General features: G+C 37.3%; 1 protein-coding gene across 4 annotated transcripts in view; it reads left to right on the top strand.

Annotated features, from left to right (window-relative positions):
• Positions 1-242: 242 nt before the first annotated feature.
• The window catches only part of NRK (Nik related kinase), a 116,706-nt gene continuing 96,590 nt past the window's right edge, over positions 243-20,358 (top strand). For 2 of the 4 annotated variants that reach the window (XM_074358885.1, XM_074358883.1), the window contains exons 1-2: positions 245-735; positions 7,729-7,794. In XM_074358885.1, coding sequence (XP_074214986.1) covers positions 679-735; positions 7,729-7,794 — 123 coding nt within the window. In that variant the 5' untranslated portion in view covers positions 245-678. Of the gene's footprint in view, positions 736-7,728; positions 7,795-20,358 lie in introns of all 4 variants that reach the window. The other 2 variants (XM_074358882.1, XM_074358884.1) reach the window with 2 other exon arrangements.

Below are 20,358 nucleotides of genomic sequence, written 5' to 3'. Positions count from 1 at the left end.
CTGTTTGGACTCTGGCAGAGCTGTGGGGCCCAGACTGGGAGCGGCGCGGAGCGGGACCGGTTTTCCGGGGCTGGCAGCTGCCTCGAAAAAGTTTCCTGTGGAACACTAGCCAGAGGAGGCGGGGGCGGCGGGGGCGGCGGGGGCGGCGGTGGACGTGGGAGGGGGCGGGCAGGCGGGGGGAGGCCGCCGGGGGCCGGCTCGCAAACCGTTATAGTCCTTCAGCACCTCCCTCAGCCAGTGGCCCCCTAGCCCGCCTCCCCGCCGCGCGGCTGCCCACCTGGCGACGTGACGCTGCACCAATCCCCTTCGAGCAGCTCCCGGGCCCCCGCTCCTTGCACCGCCCCCCTCCCCACCCTGAAAGAGGCGCACCCTGCCGGGGCAGACGCTGCGCTCTCGCCCGCGGAGCACCCCTCTTGCTCCTTGGTCTCCGGGACGGACGCTCAGACTCTTCTCTCGCCTTGGCCAAACTTTGCTTTCCCGCCTCTCAAACTCCGGCTTCCCTGCACTCCTCGCTCTTTTGCCTCCACCCCTCCTCCTCCTCTGTCTCTCACGCTGCAAACCCTGGTCCCCCTTTCCTTTCCCCTGCCCTTTCCCTTCCCCTCTCCTCCAACTTCTGACCGCTTCCACCTCAGACTCCTGAGCGTGCCTTAGTCGCCCGCTCCCGTTCGGCTCGAAGCCATGGCGGGACCTGGAGGTTGGAGAGACAAGGAGGTCACGGATCTGGGCCACTTGCCGGTGAGTAGAGGACGCCCGTCGCCCCCGAAGTGCTCTCCTCTGAGGGTCCTGAGCATCAGGGGTGGGGACAGACGTCCGCAAGCCTGATTAGGCCAGGACTTCGAGGAGACCGCGAGTGCAGGAGGGAACCCCCGGGAACTGGCTTGCGGGAGAGGCGCCCCCTGGGCACCCGGGTCCCGCCAAACTCAGGGAAAGGCAAAGGGCTGGGGGGGAAGAGGGGTAGGGGGCGAGGTGCCAGTGGGGTGGGGTGGGCCACAGACAGCGGGACATTTGCTAAACGTGCCCGGTTTGGTCTGGCGGCGCTCGGGTACCTGTCCTAGCGGGGCTCAAGGAGAAGCCAAAGAGCGCGACGACGCGTGGCTTCCTGAAAGTACCCTTCCCTGTCACCCTGCCGCTCCGTCGTTTGCTGCTTCTTTGACAAGACGAGATGCCCACTCGCAGCGTGACCTTTATTTCTAGGTGACAGCGGGCTAGAAAATTTAAGCATTGGCACCTCACTTTCTAATAGCACTTTCTAAAACCTTATTCCGCCAGGGCGCTGGTCCGGATTTAGTGTTGCGGGAACGAAAGAACGCCGCTTTGCTTGGGGATACAGTGAATTCTGCACACCCCAAATTAAAAAAAAAAAAATAGTAGCGCTCACTTGCTAACCAGATTTAGCGTTTTCTCGTGGTTTTCGTTTGTGGATTCCCCTTTTCCCGAATGCCCAGCTTTCCTCCAGAGTTGTAATTGATTGGTGAGCTGTTATCACTGTCGTTATTAGTAGACATTATTTTAGCAGCGCCGTTTATTTCATTGGCATCTCGTTTCTGGCAGATATTGGATCCCACCCAAATCCGTTTTTCAAGTTCCCTTTTTAGATTGGCATTTCACTCGCACCCTCTCTTGAATGCAAAGGGCCCCTGGACTCTCTGAAAGGGAATAAGCATGCACCATTCTGGAATGATCGCCAGGCAACTGGAGTTCAGGGCAATGGCCTGCTTGCTTTGGGAAAAGCTAAATATTAACCTTGAAGTTATAGGACTATTCAAAGTCACAGTGCCTTAATTTTATACATTTTTGCATTTAAATATTGTCTTCTTGATGATGGCAGACGCCTGTCCCTCTCAAAAAATGGGGCATTCCCCAAGCCTCACCTATATAGTTTTACACTAAAAGAGTGTGGAGGAGGAGGTGATGACCATGGGTAACATTTTAGCAAATTGTTCTCAGCCATTTTTTTAAAGGAGCCTCAATATATACATGTTAAATTATAAGTGTCAGCATTGTAGTTCTTGATGTAGCTTCATAAACTAAAGTCACAAAAATTTTTAAAGTTAAATGTTTTTCCACTCTGCATGCACTAGGTGCATACATGAGATTTCTGGAATATGGAGGCCTCAACTGGTGGTTTCCTTTCTGAACAGAACTTTCATATTCCAACTAGATTTGCTCCCAAGTAAAAGTGTAAAGCCAAAGACTAAAATGTTACCCTCCTCTAGCATTTTCTGTGTATGGTAGGAAAAAGAAAAAAGCAAACTAGAGCAAATATGGAAACTAAACATAGGCAAACTGAAATAAACTCTTTTCTAAAATCGACTAAAGAGGGGAATGGAAAAGACCTCTTAGAAATGATAGAGCAGGGAATTCCAAACCCAAAGAGAAAAAGGAGAAAAGGTTTGATTGCCACAAAAAAATGGGGGGAAATGGCCCAGACTAACTGACCCGGTCATGGCCCTGGGACATAAGAACTTGGTGAGAGCCGAGGAGATAAGGAGAAAGGCTGCAAACTTTACATTGCAGTTCAGTGAAATATTAGTTTTCTGGGTGTTGGTAGGGGTATAGAGGGGAGAAAGATGAGTTTAGTTTTTAACGTAGAAGTAGAGAGAAGACACAAAACCTCTGGGCACTGATGTTTGGCTTTACTTAACAGAATTAATGAAAGTCTCATAAAGTCCTCAATTCCTAATAATTTCTAAATATCGATTATACAGGAATACAGGAGCTATTTTGTATCATTATGGAGGTCTCAGCCAAGTGAGCAAATTATGCAAAATTCTCCCTCCCCAAACATCTGGGTCTTAACCCTAAGAAATCTAGTGGAAGAAGAGCACCCCCTTTAGAATTTTTTCACATCAAAATTTTAGAGATGTGAAAAGTTCACTGTTGCTTTGGTCACTGAGTCACATATTAGTGATTTTGGATTTGTTTGCATTTGACTTATTTCCTAAGTGGCTGCAGAAATAAGAGTAAATGAAGAGGCCAAGAGACATCTAAGTTAGCTGTTTGGAAGTTTGCGTGTTGATGCAAAGTACAGATGATAAAACAAGCAAAGAAACCTGCATGCAGTGAGATCCCTTGCAATGATTATCCTCAATAGGATATATACGAAGGTCAGAAAGTTAGCATCTGTCAACACCAAGTATACCAATTTGGCAACAGCCAGATAATAATTGAGGAGGAGAGGTGGTTCAGACTTTGGAGTTTTACACTGAGCAAAAAAGAATCTTGCAGAGTATAGAATAATTAAATATGGATATAGTTTAAGATTGATATGTCCTTTCTAGGGCTGGCCAGCTGACCATAAGACAAGGACCGTTGAGAGAGGTCAGGCTTGCTGTGCAAGTTGTAATTTAAAGAAAGTGGTAGAAGGTTATTTGGCATTTTTGTTATTAGATACTTTAACCTAAAATAGTAAGCAAGAATGAAAGTGGGGAAGCAGGAGAAGGGGAAGGGAATTGTATATTTTTTTCAATAATTCCCTAAAGTTAAAGACATAAATAAGAGCGCGAACACAATAACCAGAGACTAACAGGCCAGTCAGCTACATTATTTTTGTTGTTGTTGATTAATAGGTTGCTCTCATTTTCCCATTTTTCCTGAATTACTATTGAGTAAATATTTCCTATAGGTGACAAGACAGAAAAGAAAGTACAGAGATTTGTGGTTTGCGCTTCCTTTTTGAAAAAAGAATTTCAAAACCTTTCTGTCTCTCTCTCCATATATATATGGGGGGATATATATCTCCATCTATAGATATAGATTGATATAGATATTAAGTTTTTTACCTAGTATGTGTATGTCACTCAAACCTTGGGACAGGAAACTCTTCATCTCCAAATCTGGCATGTCTTTCATGATAGTCCCCTTTGCCTTCTGTGCCCAGTATGGTAATGACATTCCTCATGGCTGTGGCCTTGGTATCTGACACTGCCATGTGTAGTCCTAATCTATATTGGGGTCAGGATTAGACAAGCCTGGAGGACAGTAGTGGTAGAGGTGATCTGAAATAGCACATGATCCAAAAACTATATTTGAATTACATTAGGCTTATATTTAAATATAACTGCCAGCTTTTCCAGTCTTCCACCACCTAGACCAAGCCTGCTTTCTATGCTCAGTCATGAGAACTTTCCCACTTTCTCAAGTCCCTTAGCATCCTGTTTTGAATCACTACAAGGATTAAAATATTCAGTATATCCTGCATTAGGTATTCTAGAGCATCACCTCAGCATGACATTGTACTTCAATCTGTTTTATCAGTCTTTCCCCCACCCCAGTTTCTAGAGTAGTGGGCTTTATGTTAGTGCACTAGAATGGTGCACAAGAATCATCTTGGACGTTGGGGCCCATACGTCAAAATTCTGATTTCATAATTCCGTGGTTGGAATAAGGAATCTGTGTTTTAAACAAGATTCCCCAAATGATTCTCATATAGAAAGAGTCCGTGAAGTCCACAGTTTGAGAAACACTGGTGTACAGGAAGAGATTTTCCTTTCTAAATTTTCCACTTGAATTGTGAAGCGCATTCCTCCAACTATCTCTAAAAATCACTCTGACACTTATTGCGTTATTTCTGCTATATTCAGGTTCTCTTTCCATAAACTCTGTTTCTAGTATTTAAAACAAAGGAATAATAGCCTCTGCTACTTCTTCTAGGTACTGTGCAATCTCTTTCCTCCCTTTAGCTGTCTGGCTACTGGAATGTGTTCCATGTTCTGTGGTCCTCTTTTACTGCTCTAAGTCTGAAATTTATTGCTACCCATGTTGGCTGTTTATCGGTTCTCTTTTGTTCTTAATTTCCACTGTATTTAGTTCTGTAGATCAGCCTCTGCTTTTGAGTCTCTTCCATGACCAGCAAACACTGCCTCCTAGTGGTTCTTTTTCTTCCTGTTACCCCCAACCCCTGCCCTTTATAAAATTATCCATCAAAGTGCTTATTTTCCCCCTTCTTCTTGAATTCAGAAGACAGAAACAATTCCCCAAAATTCTAGATTTCAGGAGGCAACCAGAGTAAATTAAATTGAAGGAGTTAATTTAGATACATAGAAAAATAGATCGAAGTATAGAGTATTTGTCCACTATTCTATGGTTCAAAAAATGTTTTCATACTTACAGTTTTAGTCATTTCCTTTTAGAAACAAATTGAGATTTCTTGTTTACTGACCTTTTTTTAAACCAACTGGATCACCGAAGCATACTGAACCACCAAATATTCTCTAAATTGAGATAGCAGTGATAAATATAAAGATCTTTCCTCTTCTGGTTTTCTTATCTTGGAGTAGCAGGGCAGAGGAGAGGACCAAGTAATCATAGGCTCTCTGATGAGGATCTTTTAATTTCACAGTGACCAAAAAAAAAAAAAAAAAAAACTTGACTTCTCAGTGCTTCCTTCCTTGGTAGCCCAGAATAAACTTTCTCTGACTACAATTCAGTGGAAAATCTGATATAAGAAATTAAGTAATATTACCCTAGTAATTAGCATAGTTCCCCTCCACTTTTTGCCCAGTTTGACAATCATTTAGTCTTGAGAGAGATTAGTGTGGAGAAGGCAACAAAAAATATTGCATAAAATTAATGGAAAAAAATACTCTTAGAATAGATGAATTCTAAATTGAGCTGCCGTAAAGAACAGAAGAAAAGTTTTTAAAGCCTTCTTCTCTTAAATGTGAGAATGAGGAGAGTTAAGATGTTTTGGTCATTTGTGAGCAGGAAAAATTTTCCAAACAGCGTGAATGTAGATAAAATAAGGCCTCCAAAAATTCCACAAGCGTTTTATTGTCCCGTCCATTTCCTTAGTGTCTTCTTTAAGTAGATACTTTAGTTCAAATATGAGTAAGGCACTTATGTTATTGAGGGCTAGAAAAAGGAATAAAGAAATTAAAGACTGTGCTCAAAGATTCAGAAATAAAGTTGTTCTTTGGTATGTGGTATCTTTTTAAAGCTAAAATGCAGCCTTAACTATAACAAAGAATGGTTTACCAACAAGAATCAGTTAACAGTTTTTATTCTTTTGGCAGACAACCAGAGGCTGTTTCTCCAGAATTAGTAATGTCTAATATAAATCCCTCAATCATTGTCTTTGAAGAAATATGCTAAATTGATAAAGTCTTCAAGCCAAACCTTAGTAATTCCTTTGCTGGCTAACTTTTTCTCATAAATTTTTCAATGATTTATAACAACGATGCTATGCTTATTATCAAGGCCACTGTAATAATCTTTTTTTTTACTTTTCTTGAATCCACAAAATTATCATTTTAAAAAACTTCTGTGTTTTTGTTGGGGTCATGTCCCCTGAACTATTTGCTTATAATGATACTGTGCATATTTGATACTGATTTTAATGATAATTTTAAGAAAGTAGACTGCTAACAATGGTCATATCAATGCAGTGGAAACATCTGGATTTTAGAATGTTGGAATCTGATTTTTTTCCTCAAGAATTTTAGAGCTAGGAAATCATCTAACACAGCACCTTTTTAATACATGTGAAAACTGTATTAGAGTCCCAGAGAGAGTAAATAACTTACACAAAGTCATATGGTTAATTAATGGCAGAACTGGGGCTAAAACTTCAGTCTCCTGACTCCGTCCAAATGGATACTTGTTGACTGAAGTAATCCCAGAGCTGTGTCATTTTCCTATGACAGTTTTGCTAGATTATGCAAATATCACTCCAGTTTAAAGGAGTCTATAATTTCAGTCATACACATTGCATATGCTCAGTAGTTTTTCTGTTTAACTCACATTTGTCACAGTGATAAAAATATTTTCAAACAAGTTTAAACAAAGTTTGTGTATATAAAATGTGCTTTCTATAAGGCAAGTGAATTTCCAAGAATTTGCCAACACTCCTACTACTTTATGTATAAACTGGCATCACTCATATCTCTATATATAGTTTTACTAAAATAGTAAAATAAGCTGCTAGAGTAAAAGTTTAAGTAGTAATAAAATTCAAGAAACCCTGTTTTGTGGTGAACAAGAAATGAATATCCATATTTTAAGGTAAGGAAACAATGTTTAGGGATGAATATGGAAGCCTTAGGAATCTGTCAATAAACATGTTCTATTTTGCCTCTTATGATGCCACATTTAGGCTAAGACACAGAAAATGCCATCAGTGAATTTGTGCCATGAAAATGTATTCAGTTGATGTAAGGGTTAACTTCAAAACTAACAAAACTAACTCAGTCTAGTTTAAAAAAATGCTCTTTTAAAGCCACGATCTTGTTTTGTTATTCATATTTAGAGGAAAAATTCTTTCTTAAGAATTAGTATTATATAAATAAATAATCTAGACTTTGTATCCTATATCTACTCAATATTACCATTGCTGTATGGTAAACTTTCTTCCTGTCTGGTTATCACTCAAAAGATGAATATCAAAAGAATATTTCATTTGCATGCAAGTAAATGAACTTTTTTCTGTTTTTATAGTCTTTTCAATTACATTATGAATATGCCTCAGCTAGACATAATTGTATGCATTTTACAGTTTTGTGATAATTAATTATACTACTTCTTAAAATTCACACAATTGTTTCTTTTTTTTATAAATGGCTACACTTAGTCCAGGGAGATTGTAACAAGTCTATTCTTTTGGTGAATGACACAAGTTCTTCTCGTGGAAATTATTAGGGAATAAGGCAGATTGGAAGTATCATTCTAAATAATTTAATGCTTGGTTATTTTTCCAAGAAGATTGACAATTTTTATTTGACATTTTTGTAGGATCCAACTGGAATATTCTCACTGGATAAAACCATTGGCCTTGGCACTTATGGCAGAATCTATTTGGTAAGTGGAGTTACATTATGTATTTATTCTTCATTTTCTAATAACAATGATTGTAAGTCAAAACCCTACACTGCAAATAATATAATGCCAAAACACATTTCACTTTAAGAGATGAATCAAATTAAGATAGCTCAGTGACAACTATGAGAATTATTATAAAAAGGATGGATTGGAAAGCTCTAATGAACCAACCAACCAAATGTAAGATCTAAACATTATTAGCATAAAATTAATAAAATCATCAAGAAAAAAGAGAACTAATTAAAATAAGATGTACCCAGATAAAAATATCACTTGTTTTATATTTTATGTCTATACCATTCTAATTACTCACATTCAGCTTTTAAACGGAATGTTACAGAAAGTTTCCATAGCATTCTTTATCATTACTCTGTACATGAATGTGCACATGTATGTGACAGTTTCCCAAATAATCTAACAAGAAAATCTCTGTATTTATTTAATGATTTTTTATTAAGTACAAAGTATATGCCAGGCACTGAGTCTCTGGACATAAAGTGGTGAACAAAACACAGTCCCTGCTCTTCCAGAGCTTATGGTCTAGAAATGTGTAAATGATTAAATGTGTGTATGTGTGGGGGGTGTTGGGGAGGCAAATATATCAGTAAACACATGAACAACTGTATAATTGCAGTTGTAGTATATTTTATGTAAGAAAATTCCTAGTGACATAAAAGCATGGAAGGAGGGGTGCTTAGGCCTTAGTTTAAATTGAAAGGGCAGCCCCTCTGGGGAAATAACTGGTAAACTGACACCAGAAGCACAGATATGAGATCACCAAGCAACGATATGGTTGTGGAGGATGATGTTGATGCATTTTCGGTAGAGCAGGGGCAATGTTAAGGGGTGGGTTGGAGATGAGAGGTGTTTTAATGGCCCTATAACCTTGATCAGGAACCCTTCCTCCAGTCTCTAATACAGTGAGTAGACATTTTCTCAGTCTTGTATAAAGTTCTGTACAAACGCAGGCTTCCTCTTCCTCAGGCATGTCCCTCGAAAAACAGATTGCTGTCCCTAGACTGATCCTTACTGTATACTGACCACAGGCACCCTAAATATGGGTTGTGTAGAGGTGTCCTGGAATGGTCCAGCGGAAGTAGCTTATTTCTAGTTCAGGCAAAGGTGCCCTCTGCTTGCCAACCCTTGTACCTCTAGGGCTGCATCTGCCTTGAAGGGGCTTCTTTTTAAAATTAAGCTACCCAAGTTGTGTCGCGGAGACCTTTAAAATTTGCACAAAGATGCCTGTGGTACAGAAGTTGAGTATTAGAAATAGCATTGTGGAAGGCTCCTAAAAGCAGAAAGAACCTTGGTGAGTACAGGGAACAGAGAGAATGCCAATATTCATGATAAAAGTTTTTTTCAAACCATTTGACCTTACCTGTGAACAGAACAAATAAGCTATAGACAGTGATGTGATACAAACACAAATATAGTGTTTATGTTACCTCAACTGCATTCAAGACAGAATGGCTAGTTAACATTTGTGTGATCTAGGTCAGAGTTTCCACCTTGTGCATAGATACCTATAAATTATACATAGAAGTTTCTCTTCTTTATGGCACATTTACAATCTGCATGGCTCTATACACATTTTTAATTCCTGAAGGGTGTGTGTGTGTGTACGTACTTGCTTTAATTTGGAGGTATAGTGCTCTCTTCACCACCAGATCTTAAGAATAAAAAGCCTCAATCATATATGGCAAAAAGCAAAGGTAAGGTTAGATAACACAAAAAGACGGTTTCTCAGCAGTCGTCAGCATCGTGATGCCATAAAAAAGAAGAAAAGTCAAGAGGGTAAAAAGGTGAGTTGTGCATGATAATTCTTTTTTTTAACTAAGGCTTATTGAGGTATAGTTTACATTCAGTAAAATTTATCCTTTTGAATGTACACTTTTATGAGTTTAGATAAACATGTTGAATCATGTGACTACAACCACAATCAAGATTTTTCAATATGCATCTTAAATTACACAGTATACCTTCAAGTAATATTCAACTAATTTGTTGTGTGGTGCCCCAGCTTGTATAGTATGGTTATGGATGTTATACGTTTTACTTTTGCATATGATATAAGCCATCTTACTACTGCTATACTCAATACTCAATACTACTACTCAACACTGGTCCCTGTACTCAATACTACTACTTTTGATTTAGTCAGTAAGCTTTTAGAACAAGCAAAAAGAAAAATTTATATTTATACACATTTGAGCTGTTTCTGGAATCTTTATTTCTTTGGTAAATCCAAGTTTCTATCTGGATATGATACTTCTTAAGCCTAAAGAACTTCCTCTAATGTTTCCTATAGTGCAGGCCTCCTGGTAATGAAGTCTTTGCCCTTGTTTGTGTGAAAAGCCCTTATTTCTCCTTCATTTTTGAAAGATATTTACACTGAATATAGAATTTTGGGTTGACAGTTACTGTTTTTTCTTTCAGCACTTTAAAGATAAAGCTCTGTTGTCCTTTGTCTGGCATAGTTTCTGAAGCCTGCTGGCATTCTTATCTTTGCTCCTTTGTGTTTTTCTTCTGGCTGCCTTAAAGGTTTTTTCTCTTTTTCTTTGTTTTTCAGCAGTTTGAAAATGAAAGGTCTAGGGGGTTTGTGTTTGTTTTTGTTTTGTGTGTGTGTTTGGTGGGGTATTTATCATCCTCGGGATTCTCAGAGCTTCTTGGATATGAGCTTTAGACCTTCCTTGTGCTCTTGTGCCTCCCCTAGTGGTATACTGCGATTGCTTCTTCCTAAGTAATAATCTGTGGAGAAAAGCCTATGAGTGTGTATAAATTCCTCTTGTATCTGAGACTCATGAGAGTACTGTACCCTTATGCTAGCCCATACTTGGCCTTTAGCAGTTCTTTAAAAATTTAGCTGAATTGTTTATACCAGCTTCTACAGTGATCTGTCTTCCCTCTGCAGCCACAGGTGAGCCAGTACTCATGTCCCATCTCTCCCTACAGGTGCTTGTCTTTTTTCAGACGGATGGTTGGTTTCCTTGAGACTTCTTGCTGGGTTCCAAGAAAAGTTATGATTTCATAGATTATTCAGCTTTTTCTTCTTGTTAGGTTAAGGTGGCACTCTTTCCAGCTTTCCACATCCTCATAACGTCAGGAGCGAGAATTCCATGTCAATTTCTTTTAACTGAGGCATCTTCTTTTCATGAAGCATCTACTATATGCTAGATCCTATACACATTTATAATTCTAAGAATTTTATAGGTACCTATTCATATCCAGAGATAGAGGACACTTTCTACTAACAGATCTTCAAAGTAGAAACCTCTGCGTTATAGAAGGTAAATGATTACAGATGCTTTATTTACATCAGATAGATTTTCCCTTGTCACTCATTGATGTGACCTCTTTTTTCCTACCTCAAATTAATTTCCTTCTGTAAAAAGTGCTGGAATGGTGGCACTTCATATCAATACCTCTTTCCTAGAAAACAATCTTGAGTATGTAGTAAACACTTTTTTAAAATATTCATACTGTTAACACCAATAATTCCACTTCTGGAAATCTATGATAAGCACCCAAAATATAGGGAAAGTCTAAAGACATTCATTTTAGGAGAAAGGTAGCATATTGTGGTGTAAAGTGGACCTGCTTTAGAATCAGACAGACCTGATTCAGTGCTTACTTGGCCATTAATTAGCCATGTCCTTGAGCAAGTCATTTAACCTCTGAAAATAAATCCCTTTATTTATAAAATGGAACTAATAATACCTACCTTACAAGATATTATAAAATTTAGAAATAATGCACATAAAGGGCTTGGCACATGGTAGCTATCTTTAAAAGTTAGCTACTGATAACATAATTCCTGTTCCATTTACTTGTAAAAAGATAAATTTAGCAAAATCCTAAATAGTAAAGAACAAGATGAAGTTATGTACCTATACTCCATTAATATATCTTGCTCTGAAGAGCAATGTTTATAAAGGTATCTAGCATCATAGAACTATGTTTAAGACGTTAAGTAAACTATTGCATATTGTATATATACTCTGATTACAGCTGTGTTAAAACATGCACATGAAAAATGGTTAATTAAATGGTTAGAATAGTGAGATATTGGGTGTAATTTTCTATTCTGTATTTTTAACCCCATATTCTAATGTTTGTAATGTTATATAATTATTAGATAAGGAACGTATGTGTGTATGTGTGTGTTTGTGTGTGTGTATATATGTGTATATATATATATATGTGTGTATATATATATATATAATGCTGTATAAATACCCTGTACAGCAAAATGGAAGCATGATACCATTCAAAATTAATGTCGGAGTGACTCATAGAGTCCTTTGCTTTTTCAGTGCTGCCAACCACATCCCCTGCTGGTGTTTGTTTTGGTTAAAATCTCTCCAATGTCTTCCAGCTTGTTTCCAAGGCCTAGTTCTCTGGCAGGTTTCCAGCTGTCTGCTGAGGTCTGTGCACACTGAAATGAAGGCTGAGTTGCACACTCCACATTGTAACCCTCTTCCTTTCCTTCTTTTTCTTCTAATTAGATGCCTATCTTTCTACCCTCTCCCACCTCCTGCCAGTACAAACCTCACTTAAAATTGTGGATTTTATTTTTCTCTTTCTTTTTAGGAGCAAGTACTGCTCTTCCTTTTTTTTTTTTTTCTTCTAGTAGAGTTATAAAACATAGTTTCCTCTTCACCTAGATGCTAGTCTCATAGCTTAAGAATTGTCATTTGAATTGAAGGAATATTTAGAATTTGCCAAATGAGACCATATTAGCAAAAAGAAAATAGGTTGAAACTTGTTTTTAATGGTACTCTTTAAAAATAAACAACTTCTGAAAGAGCGGTGTACATGGAGAGACCACAATTATTTTATGAAGCTTTAAGAAAGAGAGCAGAACCCTTTAGGATGGCACATTGGACGACAACCTGACTGTCCCACTAACTGACACTATGCACGTAACTTGTCTTTTCTGGGCCTATTTTCTCAATTATAAAATAAATGTGTTTGGGTAATCTCCAGTGTTTCTTCTGGCTCTTCAATAATACACCTAGCACAGTACCTGGAACTCAATAAAATGTAAAATATTCTTATTCTTACTGTCATCATCATAACAGTAACTATCTTATAGTTCCTTCACCACCTTGCAAAATACAAGTTGATGATTGACTATTAATTGGGCTAGTTCCCCACTTCACCAAATAAAATTATTTTCATTATGTTTTTCCATTCTTCACTGCCTGATAGCAAGACCTGATATTTAGCTCAGTAACTACTATGATACCCAATGCAAAGGTGAAAAACTGTGTTACTGTTACACTGGTAACACCACTTTGGTAAGCAGAATTCTAGTGGGATAAGACAATGAACTGAATCTCCAGAATGAACCAGTTTGCCTTAACCTTCATGAAGTCTTGACTGCGCTGAATAACCTCAACCACCTATTCCCACGGTGCCATTTGCAGGTGAGGAGGGCAGAAAAAGAGTGGGAAAAGGTTCAAGCAAAGAAAAAAAATCACCTGAAATAGGATAAAACTTTACAATTGGGTCTTGGGCTTAATTGCCAAATGTGCCTGATGCCTAGTTGGAACTCGGTGCTGGTGGAAGGAGGGGATTGGGCCAAACATCTTCTTCTAAAACTTAAAAACATGCTGTGATCATAAGTAAGCATCCATCCTTGAGAGCTATTAGAGCCATCATCTGCCCGTGGGTACTTGGCAGATTAAATCAGATATAGAAGGTGTGGCATTACAATCATGAGCAAATTCCTGAATCACTTGTACTCTGGAAGTGCTCTGTTGAACATGGAAATTTCTTTTTAAAACTATCCAATGCATCACTCTTAAATTTGATTTTTAAAAATCACAGCTTGACACATTGCTCTTACTTGGAAATCTCACTTGACAGGCGAGATTCAGGTTTATTAGTTACATTTTCTGGATTTGAAGCTGGGGCAGGGAGTGGGACCAGAAAGGCAGGAAAGAACTGTCCTCAAAGTTGATGACATACAATTTATGATATTTTAAATTAAGTTTCAGAAACATGGTTCTGACATTTGGGTTGCCTAGCCACTAGGCCTATTGGATAGGAGGTTGAGTATTTTTCCTTTTAGGCTGAAATTATACTGTTTATTTGTCTACCAAATGTCTAGCACTGTGAATGCTTTCTTTTTAGGTAGGAAAGTTTCCTCACATCCTTGACATTTTGCAAATATAGCTCAATTAAGCCAGCCAACAAATATTGCTTGAGTGCCCGTAAAGCGCATAACACTGTGCATTTCATTATACATTGCAAGCCTAAGAAGCAAGAGCTGAAGCTGAGTTGAAGCCACAGGCTTACTAGGCTGTTGTGCCTTCCTGGTGCAGTGCCGTGAGTCTAGCAGAGCCCTCTCTTGGTTCCACCTTCTTCCTATGATATCTCCCCCTTGGGATTATATGCCTCAAAAGTAGGAATTGGTCTTTCTTAAGTAACCCTCAGCCTGCTCTAGCATAGGAAACATTAACTTATCCATTGAATAAAAGCATTGCTTTGAGTGTTTAATTTTCCATAATACAATTTAGAAAAATATTTATTGAGTGTGCACTACATCCCAAGCATGATGATACATACTAGGTGCTAGTTAGAATGATCAGAAACCATTTGAGGGGGAGTGGTCATTTTTATTGATTTAGTTTTAGTAGACATAAAGAAAGAGGTTATTTTCCCTATGATTGTAGCCTCTGCATATGAGGAGGGCGTGATGGGTAACAGAAAGGACAGGGAGAGCTAGGGCGAAATTAGGCAAAAGGAGGGAGGAAAGAGAGATGTCCTTTTTTTTTTTTCCTTGGGAGTGGAAAATCTAATGAAACTTCTAATTCAGACTCCAGGAACAAGTTTTCCCTCAATAAGATAACTGAGGTTGAATATTTGCAGTGGGAGTGGAAGAACCAACATACACTAAATAAATTGAGACTCAGGGGACCAAATTAGTGGAAGGCGCTGAGGCCTAAAGGCCTTGGAGAAAATGGTATATTTCTATGTTGGCCATGACATCTCTCCAACTGTGGAATATAACCTAGGTTCTGAGTTGTAGGCTTGTCCTTTTCTTTTTGTGTTATACCAGAATTTACATCTAACTCCTGATAAATCTTGAGGGAGGGAGAAACAATAGCATGATAGAAATGAAAGGTGAAAATAAAAGAATTTGTGCTCTCAAGAGGCCACAGTTAAAACTTTTCACAACTTCTCTTATCTGTTTAATAAGTTCACATATATACATAGAAAGAAGTTCAAATTCTGTATTTGCTGTGTTGGGGTAATGCAAAAATCATGGTCTCTTGTCTTCAGATACTTAATCCAGTTAATTTTATAAATGGGTTCTAGGAGCAGAAAGAACAAATTTAAATGAATGGAGACAAATACATATTTCTAAACAAAAGCCAGAATTAATAAACTATAGCATGGTGGCTTTGGTCTATCAGATAAAAGGGTCCCAACTATTAAATTTTTATAAAATATAAATCTCTGTGTGCAGGGGGGGAATAATATAGTTACTTAAAAATAGGCATATAAAATTGGATAATTGATGATTAGCTTATACACTTAAAGCTGTTTTTAACATATAAATCCTAGGAAAATTTATGTGGATAAGCCCATTTTTAAGAGTGATGAGAAAATTGCTAAAAACACTAATATACTCTTTGTCTAATATATTGAAAATCAAGGTTTTTCTTACTTCACAGTTTTTGTTGTAATGGAACACCAGCTTTATATAAATATTAATTGTCTGACAAACAAGAATACAAAAGACTGCAAAAATATCTAGCAAATTAGAAGAATGACATAGATACGATATAGGACAATGTTTTCTACAGCAACATATGCTTCTAGTGAGTTAGTCATCATTATGTGTCATCACATTAGTCATCGTGTGATCTTATTAAACAAATGTTAGATTCAAGTTTTATTTTATTTTGCATATGTATATACATATATATTTATATATAATATATGTACATATATGTATAGGTGTATACATATAAATATGTATTTACATGTATATACAAAATGCATGTATGTGTATATACATACTATATTAATATATAATTATACTATGTAGAATATAAATTATATGTGTGTGTGTGTGTGTATATATATATATATATATATATGATTGTGGTCAGATTCTCAGTAAATTCAGTGGAAGTGGTTGAAGTATCAAGAGTTCTTGCTTTCCTTGATCCTCTAATAGTTGAGCACTAAATCTAGTTAGCTAGATCCTCACCACATTTCATGAAACAAGCACTTTGGAAAATGGCATTTAGGCAGTTCTAATTTTGAAAATAAGAAAGAGCCCTAAATTGGTTTTTGAACTTTCCAACATTTTACCATATTTGTATATCTGTGTCTAAGGTAGTTTGGTGGGTAATGCCGAAATAGCATTTAGAAATTAATATGCCACTGTAGCTCTCTGGAGGTGTCAAAGCAAAAATGGAAGCTCTTACACGTTTATCTTGCTGGGGCTACATTAAAGGCAGGGTCTTACAAAGAGGCCTATGAGTAAAATACTGCTAAAATATCAAAGAATATCAGAATATATAAGCAGTTCTTTAACCTGCACTCTAATTTTTTCTCTGCTCAGCTACATTGAGGAGTTTGTATTCTTCCTCTACTAGAGCGTAGAGAAAGAGAGGAACAATGAGGCATAAATTGTGTATCTTTTCAGTTGGAGAAATAATTATATAGAGGTGGTTTATGTGTAATTTGTGTTGGAAAAATATAAAGCTCCTTTTTGGTATGTCATTTGTAGGCAGAGTCCCTTTATGACTAGGAAAAGGAGGTTGGATTATTCAGGGTCCCCTGAGGGAAAAGATTGATTATATTCTAAGCACTGCCAGTAACATTTTGTATAAATCATTAACTCTGAAGAGAAGCAAAACAAAACAAAACAAAAACACCACCACAATCAAAAGAACACGTCTGAGAGTCCTTGGAGAATAATAGCTTTTCTTGACTCTGAGAAAAGAAATAAAATTAAATAAAATTATTTCGTATACAAATTGAGAGAGGAAAAAATATGGAGAATGAAATGTTAGTCACTTTAAAGACAGTGAGCTCAATGTCCTAAAAATTGGTAACATTGAAAAAAATGGGTACCATTCACTGAGTGCTTACATTGTGTCTAGTGCTTAATTTGCCTTGTATCTTTTATATTTCATAAGAATGTTTTGAGGTAGATACCATTGTTATGATCTCCCCCGTCTCATACATGAAGACATTGAGGACCCAAGAATTCGAGTTACTGAACAAAGCTAGTCATTTGCAAAGCCAGGATTCAAACCAAAATTTGTCTGGCCCCTAGGTCTGTACTTTTAACTCCCCTCTATTATATTCAGCTCAACAGGTACAAGTCAGAGTCCAAAAGGCATTAAACTAGATCAGCCAGTTAAAAAAATATATCTGCCCAAATTCAAAAGTTTACAGGAAACTGGTGAGCTTAGGTCAGCGGTAAAGATTATTCATGATATGTCCCTCCAGCATATTTGTTTCCTTCATGATTAGCACTAAGACACACTCTAGTCTAAGTTACTTAATAGATTTCCAGTAGTGGACAGGGACAAGCAGGTGGACTTTATAGGATACTTGAAGATCATGACTAAAAAGCTCCTGACTAAATTCCTACTCAAACCCCTGGAAGCCCAAGGAAGACAAAGAAGTGCTTGATAACACTTTACTGTCTTCTGGTGAGCAGGGTCAGAGGTACTTTGCCACAGTTACTGCTTCCACTGGGAGCCCTAGGGAAGAGGGAGGCAACAAAATAATCATTGAAAATTAGTGTCCAGTGAGGTGTCACCTCACACCAGTCAGAATGGCCATCATTCAAAAGTCCACAAATGATAAATGCTGGAGGGGATGTAGAGAAAAGGGAACCCTCCTACACTGTTGGTGGGAATGTAGTTTGGTGCAGCCACTGTGGAAAACAGTATGGAGATTCCTCAAAAAACTAAAAATGGACTTACCATATGACCCAGCAATCACACTTCTGGGTATATATCTGGAGGGAATTCTAATTTGAAAAGACACATTCACCCCGACGTTCATAGCAGCACTATTTACAATAGCCAAGACATGGAAGCAACTTAAATGTCCATCAACAGATGACTGGATAAAGAAGCTGTGGTATATTTCTACAATGGAATACTACTTAGCCATAAAAAAGAATAAAATAATGCCATTTGCAGCAACATGGATTGACCCGGAGATTGTCATTCTAAGTAAAGTAAGCCAGAAAGAGAAAGAAAAATACCATATGATGTCATTCATATGTGGAATCTGAAGAACAAAAGACACAAATGAACTTATTTGCAAAACAAAAACACACTCACAGACATAGAAAACAAACTTACCAGTGGGGACAGTAGGTGAGAAGGGATAAGTTGGGAGTTAGTTAGAGATTTGCAGATACTAACTACTATATATAAAATAGATAAACAACAATTTCTTCTGTATAGCACAGGGAATTATATTCAATATCTTGTATTAACCTATAATGAAAAAGAATATGAAAAGGAATATATGTTATGTATATGTAAGACTGAAACTTATGCTGTACATCAGAAATTGACACAGCATTGTAAACTGACTAAATTTCAATTTAAAAAAAATAGTGTTTCTCATGAAACAACCTCAGCAACTCTTTTGTAGATGATTGCTTTCCAATTGGTAGGGATTTTTTTTAATTAGGAAATTTAAAATAATGTGTATATTTTCTAATAGACCCATTTCTAGGAACATGGGTGAAAATTTATACACACACACACATATATATGTGTGTGTGTGTGTGTGTATATATATATATACATATATATATATATATATATGTATATATATATATACACAAGTTAAAAATTTTTTATATATGCAAGGTTTGTTCCCTGCTTAAGAACACAGCTTCTCCCAGAGTCTAGGCTGGAATAAATTACATGTAGGAGCCAATGGTTATAGCATGGAAGAGTAGAGGCTGGCAGAGGAAGAGAGTTGAATAGGCAGATGGAGACAGGTTTGGCATTGAGATGAAGAGGTGTATACCATGTGTGCTGCTTGAGTAAAATTCTTATATTATCCCTTCAGATGGAGATGCAGGTTTCAACAGAACTTACAACTTGAGGCTTTCCTGGTGGTTAACCTCTACAAGAATTTTGCAAACAGCCAAGTCCCACCCACCTTGTCACAAAATAATGTATTGCAATGACAGTAGAAAATCAGCTACAAGGCTTGGAGTGGATACCTAAGAATTCATTAGTCTTTAAAACTAGTTCACAAATTTCTTCAGGGGCAGAGACCAGGACTTTCTCATTTTGGCTATACTTCCAGAGCACCTCATAAAGTGCACATACTAGGTACAAAAAGCATCAGGGGTATATGCCAAGCAAAAATTTCAATGTAAATATCTTAGTATGTTTTCTCTTGCCTACATTCATTTCCTCCTTTTATTATTTCGGTTGTCATTCTATAAGTAGGTATTATGAAAAAAATTGGGTGTGTCCAGATAATCTATCTGAATCACCTTTGTAATCTCGTAGGGACTAGCAAAATATTATATATATATATATATATATATATATATATATATATATATATATATATAAGCTTGGCACAATTTCTTGTGGGACTAAAAAGGTGTGCAAAAGTGACCCCCTCCCAAATGACATATTTTAATAGGGGCTTTCTGCAGATGTGCCTTGATGGAAAGGATTGACTAATGACACGCTGTTAAGCCAATGCTGGAGACAGGTTGGCCTTTCAAAATTATACCACCTAAGTAACTTTCTACTCTGACTATAAAAAAAAAGTGACACTGTGTAGAGATAAATATTTCCAAAGGATGGAAATATTAGCCCTACTTTTTTTTTTATTACTTTCTGCTGAATGAGTCATTTAGGAAGCTTGAAAGAGTATATTTTTTTCTTGGGGTACTGTAGTTTGCTGTAGTGTTATTGGCACAGCCAAGTGTAAAGATGATTTCAAGAGAGCCTCATACCTTCAGGAAGATGTCTAGAACATGTGCAAATATTTCCTGACTTGGAAGATTGGCAGTCATTAGAAAGAAAAACACATAAATAAGAGCCTACAAATGTCCTTGCTTCTCTTAGCCTCTACCCATGCTTGCCAGTTGCTGTAATGGGTTTTTTAACTACCTTAAATTTTAGTGAGTTTCAAAAAGTTAAATGCCCTAAAATGTTAAGTTAAACTCTAAAAGTTTTAATAACGTGGATATTGCAGGATATATATATATATATATATATATATATATATATATATATATACAATATATATATACTGATATATGGGAAACTTCCATTAATCAGGGACACTATACATATATGCTTGATTTATGCCTTTTCATACTTGAGCAACATATTGTACTGAATAAGAAGTAGTTGTAACCTCTCCTCAACTGTACTCAGGGCAGAACTAACAGATGTGAATAGAAAGATGTAAAGTAGTTTAAGACAAGTGAAAAACAGAGTGGTAATATTTGTAGGGAGCAGAGTCTGTGTTTACCCCAGCCAGCACAATGTGAAAATTGGTGTGATTTTT

Source organism: Camelus bactrianus, chromosome X, assembly GCF_048773025.1.
Source record: "Camelus bactrianus isolate YW-2024 breed Bactrian camel chromosome X, ASM4877302v1, whole genome shotgun sequence".
In the NCBI taxonomy this organism is placed as follows: domain Eukaryota; kingdom Metazoa; phylum Chordata; class Mammalia; order Artiodactyla; family Camelidae; genus Camelus; species Camelus bactrianus.
This window is presented reverse-complemented; position numbering and strand designations above follow the sequence as displayed.